The following is an 11,243-nucleotide window of genomic DNA, read 5'->3' on the forward strand; positions in this document are numbered from 1 at the left end:
ACATCCATTTATTCTGAGGTAAGACTTTAATTCTGATTGTTTTGCACAGGGCCAAAGACCGATATTTCGGCTCAATTGAAGTTTCTTGTCACTGAACGGACTTTAAATGTTGTGAAGAATTTATATTTGAGTCGGATTGCGAATTTCACATTTTTGTTGCCATTTTCAATACCTCTCATTGTGGGCGAGGTTACAATTAGCGCAATGTCCATTAGCATCCGTAAATAACATTGTCCATTATTTTAAATTTTGCGGGGAGGTTACAACACACAAAAAAAAAAAAAAAAACAAAAAAGTTGCATTTATATCCGCTCCTCAATTGTAGATACCCCTTACACAGCTGTGTGCAATGAATGAGTGCTGGCTGGTAATTAATTGCACTCCTTGGAGGGAAATGCCATAGGAAGTAGTCTTTAAAAAGTGAATGTTTTTCGTTAAAAGACAAAAGTTGCTTTAGAAAAAAGTAATAGTGGGGCTTTTGTTGTTGAACAAAATAAGTACAATGAACATACGTTATCAGATTTGCGCAATGCAGCTTCACACTACCTTTTGATTATAACACAATATACTATACATCGTCCCGAACCGTGACCAGAGTCGCGAGACGAGCAGAGCACGCCGCCGACGCCCGCTCAGTACAACCGTCCACCCGCTACTACTGTCGACCGACTACTACCTCTCCCGACTCGCGCTACAATATATATAACAACTGTTCCTGGCGACCCGGTGCGTGCCACTACTGTCGTCTGGCGCGGTCCAAGCGCCGACTAGCAACGATAAATAACTCTCTGGTCAGACAGAGATGCTGTCATGCCTCGCCATCGCTCTGGTAACGAATACATACGTGTTGCAGCGTGCGTACCACCGGAACACGCAGTGGCGGAGCCAAAGACTGTGTTGTCGAGGTCGAGTGCGAGCGGGAAGAGAGGCAGCGTCGGCACGGAGATGCAAGCGAGCGAGACGCACGGGGGCTGCGGCGTGGCGCGTTTGCGGTCGGCGCCTTTGGTGGCAACGGCCGGGACAAGCAGCGGTGTATGGTGTGGTGCGGGGCGGACAGGGGCGGCGGTGGACGGGGAGGAGGCGGCGCGACGACGGCATGGGGGCGAAAACGGGACGGGGGACGGCGGATGTTGAGAGGCGTCACGCGCGGACAGGACACAGGACACAGACACAGAGACACACAGATTGGAAAGGGAGGGTGCGCGGTAGTAGTTGGGAATGTGCGTACCGTGCGGGATGGGAGTGGGCGAGGAACACGGTCGTGGCCCCTGTTTGTGGGTGCGTGTGATGACGTCGGTGTGTTGTGGGAAGGGAAGGTGCTGTGGCGGCGGCGCGTAATGGGCGTAGGCCGAAAAGAGAAAGGAACGTGGGCAGTGTGTTGGCAAGCGTCGGTTCGACTGCGACGTTGATGGGCAGGGCAAGGTTAATGGTGGTAGGAGTAGGCGTGTGGGCGCAAAAAATCTGCCGCTGCAGGCGGTGCCGTAACCGCCATGGGGCGGGAAGGAGAGAGGGCCAAAGAAAGAAAGAAAGAAGAAAACAAAATAAAAAAAAAAAAGGAGGGGGGGGGGGGGGCGAAAGGAAGGCAGGAAGGACAAGAGGCGAGGCGACGGCTTGCTTTGTGTATCGGTCGGTCTCTGGCTATGCTTCGTTTTCTGCAGCAGGGTCGGTGCGCGGCGTGGCTCGCGGCAGTGGGAACGCCTGGCGGCTGGACGGCCAGCAATGCGGTTGGATGGGCGGCCACAGCACCGCACCTGTGCCCGAGGAGGAGACGCTGGCGGCGGGCCCTGAGGTGAGGCCGGCTCGGCTCGGCTGGGGCTGTGGATGTGTAGGTGTGCGCCGCTGCTGCAACAACGAGTAAAACGCGAGAAGAAGGGATGGCGGTAGAGAGAAAAAAAAAAAAAAGGTCGTGTTGTGTTGATGCGCAGGCAGACGCGTACAGAGAGACGAGCCCGGTCTGCAGCAGGGTGTGGCCGTGCCGAGTGCAGAGCAGCGGCGGCTCGGTTCGGTTCGGTTCGGCCCGGCGGGCCGCGCTGTTGTCGCGGACGTGAGCGCCCCCTGGCGGGTGGCCGGAGGCGGCGCGGCGTGTTGGACGTGTGGCTGGTGGCAGTGCACAATTTGCGAGTGGCTGGCGGTGTGGCGTGGCGGTTGGCGCGTCGGGCGGCGGAGAGGGAGAGAGAGGAGAGGTATGTGTTGCGGGCGCCCTTTGCTGCGCTGCGTCGTTGCGTGTGCCGTACAGGGCGGGCGCTTGTCGACTGTGTGGGCGGTGTGGCGAATTGGCGTGAAACGGCTGCCGAGAGGTGTGTGGTAGCGAGCCGGTCGGTGTCAGTGCGAAGGGGAATGTGCGTGCGTTTGGCGGTTTCGGTGTGCTTTTTGCGGCGTGAGAGTGGGAATTAGTGGGGCCGGCTGTTGTGTTTGTTCCTTGTGTCTTGTGTCGTGTAGGTAGCTTGATGGCAACGTGGAAGGACGCCGGTTTCGTTTCGAGCCTTGCGTGTGGTTGTCGACGTTGACTGGTTGGCGTGTGCCGATGCACGTGCATGTGTGGGTCGCGAGTGCGTTTTTGGCTGGCTGTGTGTGTGTGTGTGTTTTGGGGGGGAAGGGGGAGGCGGTGGTGAAAGTGCAGTCGTTGCCACGGGCGTCGTCGGGTCGGGTGGGGCTGGGGCTGTGCGTCGTGGCGGAAAGGTGGTAGGTTGCGGGAAGCGAGCCCGTCGTTGACGGTGTCGCGTGAGTTGTGAATCGAGTGGGGCGCGGGGCGCGGGGCGCGGGACAGGAGCAGCGTGCCGCTGCGTCGTGGTCGTCAGCAGAGGCTGTGCGTGTGCTTGTCCTTTTTGTGGGCGGTTCGTGCGAGGCGTTTTTGTTTTGTGTTGCCCTAGTTGTTAGTTTATTTTGTTTGTGTTTGTTATTTTGAGACGACGACTGGTTGGTGGCGTGCGCGCGAAGTGGCGGTGTGCGCTTCCCGTGTCGTTTGTGTTGTTTTTTTTTTGTTTTTGTTTTTGTGTGTTTTTTTTTGCACTGGGCCCCGGGGGGTGGGTGGGTGCGTGCGTGTGTGTCGATTGCCGGCTGGCGAAAGGTGCGCCATCGGCGGGGTGGGTCGCCGGCACGAGTAGAGGCGGCGGCGTTGTTGCTGTTGTTGTGTGGTGTTTGTTTTGTTCGGCTGTGTCGGCGAGCTGTGTTGCGGTGCGTGTGAATGGTGGTGCAAAAGTGCTGGCGTTGGGGCTGCGACTGCGACGGCGGCGAGCCGCGGGCGCGCATGATAGTGATGTTGTGAACAGCGGCTGTGTACGGTAGTGGTGTTGTTGTAGCACGACGTGCATCCGGGCCGGCGCGGAAAGCGCAGTTGCGGGCGGTTGCCCTTCGGTGCCAGCCATGTCGCGTGAGCGGCGGGTTGCTGTGGTGTCGACACGTGGTGCTCTGGGTTGTTGTGTGGTGCCCTTTGGCCGGTGGGGGTGGTTCGCGTGCGTCTCGTTCGCGCTCGGTATCTGGTCGTGGTCGTGCTGCTCCCCCGTCTGTCGGCGGTTTTCGACGTCGTCTGTACGTTTTTGTCCGTTTGCGGCGGTGCCTGCCGACGTCGTCCCGTCGCGACCTTTCAACCGAAAGTGTGGCGCCCGAAGGTGAACGAACGTAACCCTGACCTCGGCGCTTTACGCTGAGCCGAGCGAACCGAACCGAACCTAACCTGTGGTGTGGTGAGGTGAGCTCAGCCTGTGAGCCCCAAACGTCTACGTAAGGTAAGCTGTCCGGCGGCTCACGCCTCACGTTTTGAACGCTTTTTTAACCTACGTTTGACGCTTCTTAACCTAGCACTGACCCCTTAACCTAACGTGTAACGTAACCTAACGTAACCTAACCTAACCTAACCTCTGACGCCTGACGTGTTTGAATGCTTAACCTAAGTTTGACGCTTAACCTAACCCAAGTCCCCTTAACCTAACCCACGTCCACCTAACCTAACCGAACCTAACCTAGACGTGTAAACGTAATGTGTAACGCGCAACGTGTAAGGTCGGCTGTCGTGTGTGCTGACGGCAGATTGGGTTGGTCTGTAGATTCGGATTGCGGTTTGCCTCGGTCGAGGGGTTGGGTCGGAAGCGGCGAGGGGCGGCGGCGCCTGTTGCGCAGGCGGCGTCCGTTTGCGGCGGGCAATTGTTGAGAAACGGCTGTGAATGTTGGCGGGCGAGAGGAGGAGGACGGCGCGCGATGTGGCCCGACGGCTGCGGGCCGATCGGGAAACGGCGGGAGGGCGACGGAAGGCGATGGGGCGGCGGAGGCGCGTTTGCACGGCCGTCATCGCCGCACGCCTCGGCTTGTGTGGCTGTGGCGCCGGCCGCGCTGGCCGGGCTGCCGCGGCGACGGTGTGGGAGTTTTGCCGAAGGTTTGGCCATTGTGGCGGGTCGTCGGCTGGGGCTGTGGGGGCGGCATTTGGGCGGGGGCGGCGATTCTCGGCGGGCCGACCCAGGCTGTAGCGCGCGGTAGCTGCAGTTTGGCCGTGGTTTGCGGCGCTGCCGTGGCGACTGGTTGGCGACTGTGGTGTGGCTGTGTGTAGCCCCATCCTCGGTGGTTTGAAAGGCGCGGGCGGTTGTGGCGCAGCTTTGGGGCTGCTCCGCACAGGCTGTCGGACGTTGGGCGGTAGCAAGCGCGGGAGGCGCGGCGCGGCGGCGCGCAGAGTGGCGGCCGCTCTCTCGGCCGTCCGCGCCCGCCCGCGACACTGGCTGGGCCCTTGTGATTCTCTGCTCTGCTCTGCCGTGCTGTGCTGTGCTTGCGTGCCTGCCGTCCCGCTCGCTCTCGCTCTCGCTCTCGCTGTGTGTTACGCGCGTCGTCGAAATGGCAGATCAGGCGGCTACGAACGAGACTGCTGCGGCACCCGCCGCCACCGGCACTACGAAGAAGGCCAAGTCTGCGTCGTCTGCGAAGAAGCCGCGCGCCAAGCCTGCGCACCCGCGCACCTCTGAGATGGTGACGGCCGCCATCAAGAGTCTGAAGGAGCGCGGCGGGTCGTCGCTGCAGGCGATCAAGAAGTACATAGCCGCGCACTACAAGCTGGACGCGGAGAAGCTGGCGCCGTTTATCAAGAAGTACCTCAAGTCGGCCGTCGTGGCGGGCGAGCTGGTGCAGACGAAGGGGAAGGGCGCGTCCGGCTCGTTCAAGCTTGCCGGCGCCGGCGGCGGGGGGGCGGCCGAGGGCGGCAAGGCTCGTGCTGGCGGTGCCAAGAAGAAGCGCGCCGCTCCGGCCAGCAAGGAGAAGAAGGGCGCCCGTGCGGCCGGCGCAAAGAAGGCTGGTGGCGTGAAGGCGGCGACCGGTCGGAAGGCGGGCGCCGCCAAGAAGGCGTCTGCGGCGTCGGCCGCTCCCGCGGGTGCGAAGAAGGCGGCTGCGGCCAAGCCGGCCAAGGCCAAGTCGCCGTCGAAGGCGAAGAAGGCCGCCAAGGTTCCGACGAAGAAGCCGAAGGCGCCGCGCCCGAAGAAGGCGACGACGCCGTCTAAGGCGAAGGCTTCGCCCAAGAAGAAGAAGTAGAGTAGAGTAGAGGAGAAAGAGATGGGAAAGGAAGGGTTTGGCGCTTGACCCCGTCGTCCCCACCCCCCGTCGTCGTCTAGTGGCGCGCAAGAGACGCGCGGCCCAAAACGGCCCTTCTCAGGGCCATCAAAGCACGTCGGGGAAGGTTTTGATTGTCGTGTTGCGTTTGGTGTGGGTGTCTGTCTGTATGCCCGTGGGGATGCTGTTTGCGTGCCGTGGTGGTTTGATTGCGGGGGTCGGTGGCGGGTGTGGGCGGCGGTAGCGGTAAGCGGTGTTGTTGTTGTCGTGGTTGATTGTCGCCGTGTTTGTGGCGGCGGCCGACGGTTGGTTTTCTGTCACGTTGTTTTGTTTGAATACGTTGGTTGGCTTGCCTGCGTTCGTTCTTCTCGGATGTGTGTCTTGTCTAGTCGTGTCTGGTCTTTGTTTTGTTTCTTTGTGTGTGTTATGTTTTGCAACGGGGGGCACGTTGAGATGTGGAAGGAGTCGGCGGGGATTTCGGTGGCGTGTAGAGCGAGCGAGCGCGCCTGCCTGGCCGTTGGCCGTCGGAGTGGAGTGCGGGTTTTTTTTGTTTTCGAAACGAAAGCGGCGGCCGGCCAGCCACCCGTGCGGTGTGACGTCGGCCGTTGGGTATTGTGCGCTTTGAGCGCCGGGGAGGGATGATGTGTGATTGTTGCGCGCTGCTAGCAGGCAGGCAGAGTGAGCGGGTGTGTGTGGCGGACGGACGGGAAGTGGTGGTTTTTGTTTTTGGGTTGCGGGGCGAGAGGCAGGCGACCGACAAAGTTTGCTCGCGACGGAGAGATGTTAGTGGCCCTGAAAAGGGCCGTTTTTGTTTGTGCGGTGCGGTGCCGCGGCGCGGTTTAGGCGCGCTCGCCGCGGATGCGGCGCGCGAGCTGGATGTCCTTGGGCATGATGGTGACGCGCTTGGCGTGGATTGCGCACAGGTTGGTGTCTTCGAAGAGGCCGACGAGGTAGGCCTCGCTGGCCTCCTGCAGGGCCATGACTGCGGAGCTCTGGAAGCGCAGGTCGGTCTTGAAGTCCTGGGCGATCTCGCGCACTAGGCGCTGGAATGGCAGCTTGCGGATGAGCAGCTCTGTGCTCTTCTGGTAGCGCCTGATTTCTCGCAGGGCGACGGTGCCCGGCCTGTAGCGGTGGGGCTTCTTGACGCCTCCGGTGGCGGGCGCGCTCTTCCTCGCCGCCTTGGTGGCGAGCTGTTTGCGCGGCGCCTTTCCGCCGGTGGACTTGCGGGCCGTTTGCTTTGTGCGGGCCATGGCGGTAGCGTTGGCGGTAGCGGAGCGGCGTGCGTGGAGGTTAGGTGCGGCGCGGCGTCCGGTGCTGCCTTGACAACGGGCCCGCGCGCCTCCGTGCTGCGCTTATATGCCCTCGGTTGCGCGTGGTGGGGGGAGGGCGGGCCAGAGTCTATATAGGGGGGCGGCGGGCGCGCTGGGCGCAGACCGTAGCCGACTCGCCAGCCGCTGCAGCTGCTGTTTGTGCACGTTTTGCTTTGCCCGAGGAAGGAAGGATGACAGGCCGCGGCAAGGGAGGAAAGGGGCTCGGCAAGGGTGGCGCCAAGCGGCACCGCAAGGTGTTGCGCGACAACATCCAGGGCATCACGAAGCCCGCCATCCGCCGCCTGGCTCGCAGGGGCGGCGTGAAGCGCATCTCTGGTCTGATCTACGAGGAGACCCGCGGGGTGCTGAAGGTGTTCCTGGAGAACGTGATCCGCGACGCGGTGACGTACACTGAGCACGCCAAGCGCAAGACTGTGACGGCCATGGACGTGGTGTACGCCCTGAAGAGGCAGGGGCGCACCCTGTACGGTTTCGGCGGTTAGGCTGCGTCGCAGCGGGCGCTGGCCTTCCCGCGGCCGTGCTTGTGGGTGGGAGAGACTAGAAAACGGCCCTTTTCAGGGCCACCACACTGTTCGGAAGTTGAAAAGTGCGAAAGAGTCTGTGTTGTTGTTGTTGTTGTTGCTGCGTGTGTGTGCGCTGTGTTGTTCGTTTGTTTGTTTGTTTGTTTGTTTGTTTGTTTCTTTCTTTCTTTCCGTTTGAGCGACGTGATGTGGCTGGGAGGGGAGAAGGAAAGGAAACGTGTCATGTGGCTGGCTGTGTGTGGAGCTGCTTCGTTTGTGTTTGTTATTGTGTGTCTTTGTATCGATCGCGACGGAGATGGCGGGCTGTGTGTTGTTGTGCGAGAGAGGCGGTAATTATTTGCTTGCGTGGTTTGGCTCTGTGTGTTTGCGGCGGCGTTGGGGTTTCCGAGGCAAGGCGTGTGGGCATAGGCGGCCGGATCAGCTGTTTCGTTCGTGTCGACGGCCGTTGCGCGCGGGAGTGGAGGGCGGTGTGTCGACACGCCTCCCTTTAACAATGGTCATTATTGCTGCCGTTGTCGTTTGGAAGGCGACTCTGCGACCGTGCAAAATGTGTGTGTGTGTGTGTGTGTGTGTGTGTGTGTGTGTGTGCGGGCTGTGTGGACGACAAGATGGCGGACGTGCGCCGGCGGCGGCTGTGCTGTGAAAGTGCAAAGTTGAAACAAAACAAGGTGCGGCGAGGACGACTGAAATTTTGCTTTGGACGTAGGTTTGTGTGGTGGCCCTGAAAAGGGCCGATTGTTGTGGGCCGGGCCGAGCCGAGCCGGCAAAGCGCGTTGCGTGCAGGGGAGCACGCGGCGCTGCGATTGCCTGGCCTCCTTTAGGCCTTCTTCTCGGTCTTCTTTGGCAGCAGGACGGCCTGGATGTTGGGTAGGACACCACCCTGTGCGATGGTGACGCCCGACAGGAGCTTGTTGAGCTCCTCGTCGTTGCGGATGGCAAGCTGCAGGTGGCGCGGGATGATGCGCGTCTTCTTGTTGTCGCGGGCCGCGTTTCCGGCCAGCTCGAGCACCTCAGCCGCGAGGTACTCCATGACGGCGGCGAGGTAGACGGGCGCCCCGGCGCCGACGCGCTCTGCGTAGTTTCCCTTGCGCAGGAGGCGGTGGATTCTGCCGACCGGGAACTGGAGCCCAGCCCTGCTTGAGCGGGACTTTGACTTGCCCTTGACTTTGCCTCCCTTTCCGCGTCCGGACATGGCGATGGGCTAGCGACGGTGCACACGAGAAGGAAACGAAAACGACCGGTGCGAGCGGCAGCGAGTCGAGCAGCGGAGTGCGTGCCGGCGCAGCCGGGGTGGGGGTGCTTTATGGGCTCGGGTGCGGCGGCCGGTTGCGCGCGCGCCCCATTGGTCGGCGGCCGCAACAGGGCGAGCTGGTAAAGGTGCGGCGGCGGCTGGCGGCGGGTGCCAGAAATATGTCCAGTATGTCTGGTCGACATCTTGAATTATATGGGAAGTGAGTGGGCTCGTCTGGAGAGACGACCTGCACTGCTGGGTGGTTATCAAGGTATCTCAGTAACCGATTTCCACTGGTGTTCGTGGTGCGGCAACCCCATGCCCTGTGCTTGGCGTTCAGGTCCCCTCCTACTATTGTGTTGTGACTGCCATTCAGAAGACCGTCCAGGTCGTGAGGAAATAGTGTCGTGCTTGGTGGGTGGTATACTGCCACCAAGTGTGTGGGGCGGTTGTTCAGAACAACTTCCACCACTGTTGCCTCTGTGTTAATGAGTCTTGGTACAGGTACCTGGCGATGGCATATGCGCCGTTTTATTAGGATACCTGTACCGCCACCTTGTCTGTTAGGACGGTCCGTCCTAATTAGTTGGTAGTTGCGGACCTGAAATGTGTCATCTGGGGTTAGATGTGTCTCACTGAGGAGAGCTACATCAATTCCATGATCATCCAAGAACATCTCAAGCTCGAACCTGTCGTGATAGATGCCATCTGCGTTCCAGATGGCGATGGTGATATGCTGCTTCTCTTCTTCATTTGCCATTGGAGAGCAGTGGTAGGATGTTGGTGGCGAGTATTGAGATTGTAGAGATGAGGTCCGGGGCTGCTGCTATTTTGGTGCATAGCTGAGTTATGCCTTCAAGGAAGGCTGGTGAAATGAGGGACTTTATAAACGCCCAAATCTTAGAGAGCAACTGGAGTGGCTGTTCCTGTTCGACCTGAACGGAACGTTCCTGCGCAGTGGTCTGGCCACTGACGATGTTAATAGTGTTGTTGGTAACTGCTGGTGCAGTTGTGGCTTGGGCGGGTTCGGTGGGTATGTCTTGGGCTGGTATGGCTCTTGGTGGTTGTACGTTTGTGGCCTTTGATGTTGAGGGCAGTGGTGTTGTTGCTGCCTTCTCTGTTACAGGTTGGGTTGGGGTGGGGAGGGGTATGTTTTGTGGGGGAGAGGCGACCTGTTGGGGTGGAGTTCTGTTAATAGGTAGAGTTGCCTTGAGGGGGGATCGTTGAGGCTTTGGTTTAGGGGTATTTGGGGGGGGAGGAGTGCGCCCAGTTTTCACAACCTCGGCTAAAGTCCTGTTGCCAATAGGGCTTTCTTCGTGGCGTGGTTGATGTTGTGGAGCAGATGGTTGTGTACTCCGTTGGGGTTGGGCAGGGTTTGGAAGGCTTGTGGATTCTGCTCTGGCAGAAACCACAACTTCCATGGGGGGAGCTGGAGGGGGGTTGGGGTTTCTCAGTGGAATTCTGGGAAGTGGTTCTTGCCTTCTGGGAGCTGAAGCTCGCTGGCGCTCCCACGCCTGGACGATCTTCAGTCTTTCCGGGCAGCCCCTGAAGGAGGCTGGATGATTGCCCCTACAGTTGGCACATATGGCCGGTTCTTCCCTTTTCTTTGTGCAGGCGCCAGAAAGATGCGGTCCTGCGCATTTGACGCACCTGGGGGCGAGTTCGCATTGGTTTGCCCCGTGTCGAAATCTCTGGCATAAATAACACTGTGTGGGCCCACTAGGTTTTTGGTATAGTTCTATGGTGACTTTCATATGAAGTAGTCTTTCTACTTTAAATATTTTCCTGGCCTCCGCCGTGTTCAATAGATTGACCTGGAAATTGGCCGTTTTTCTCCTTGGCGCTGATACTACGTTTCCAGAGTCATCGATTTCAGTCTGCGGTTTAGACATTTGGAATACGTCTTGCACCGGAAAGCCCTTCTCGGCGAGTGCATTCTTGACGTCCTCTGGGGTCCAGTAGGGCGTCAGTCTTTTAACGACGACCTTCAGTGTGCTCTTCGGGTCGTCATTGTACGTGAAGAATTCTAGATTGCGCTTTCTGAATTCTTGCTTGAGGTATTGAAAATCCTCCGGGTTTGTAGCCTGGTAGACGATGCTATCACCCTTGTATGAGGTACTAAGGGCACCTGTTAGTTTTCCTTGAATCTGCCCTATCAAGGTAGTGTACCCTTTCGTCTCGAACACAGTGATAGGGGGAACCCTTCGGCCTCTGTTAGTTCTTTGGTTTCTATTTTGCGTAGGGCCCCCTTGCGCCTGGGGAGCTACTGGACTTGTTTTCTCCTGTCCCCTGTTGCCGCCCTCTGACGTCATCTGGGTGGCGTTTGGCGTTGGTGCTGCGCTTTCTGTGTTCGCACTAGTATCTGCTGTTGGTTTATGGGGGCGGTCAGATATCGTGGTTTCGATTTCTGTGCCCTGGCATTGTTGTGGCAGTACAGGATATACCTGTTCTGCCGTTTCGACATGTTTTAGGTTTTCTTTTGTTGAGGCAGGTGGCGTGAGCGGTTGATTTTCTTCCGCAATAGCGGGTTGCAGGGGCTGCCCAGATTTTTCCTGTTTTTGAAGCAGCCTCCCGCTTCGCCGCAGACGTCCCTCGCCCAATGACGAGATAGAGCTGGTGTCACTGTCGGTGGCAATG

General features: G+C 59.2%; 1 protein-coding gene across 1 annotated transcript; it reads right to left on the reverse strand.

Moving 5' to 3' along the window:
* Positions 1-9,355: 9,355 nt before the first annotated feature.
* On the reverse strand, positions 9,356-10,918 carry LOC124731002 (proline-rich protein 36-like). Its single transcript, XM_047248507.1, has one exon. It carries the CDS (start codon positions 10,916-10,918, stop codon positions 9,356-9,358), a length of 1,563 nt encoding a protein of 520 aa, XP_047104463.1.
* Positions 10,919-11,243: the final 325 nt, after the last annotated feature.

The sequence above is a fragment of the Schistocerca piceifrons genome, unplaced genomic scaffold, assembly GCF_021461385.2.
Source record: "Schistocerca piceifrons isolate TAMUIC-IGC-003096 unplaced genomic scaffold, iqSchPice1.1 HiC_scaffold_1263, whole genome shotgun sequence".
Classification (NCBI taxonomy): Eukaryota; Metazoa; Arthropoda; class Insecta; order Orthoptera; family Acrididae; genus Schistocerca; species Schistocerca piceifrons.

Excerpts from the sequence above, each read along its gene's own strand:
- LOC124731002 (XM_047248507.1), bottom strand. The coding sequence starts at position 10,918 with ATGACGTCAGAGGGCGGCAACAGGGGACAGGAGAAAACAAGTCCAGTA.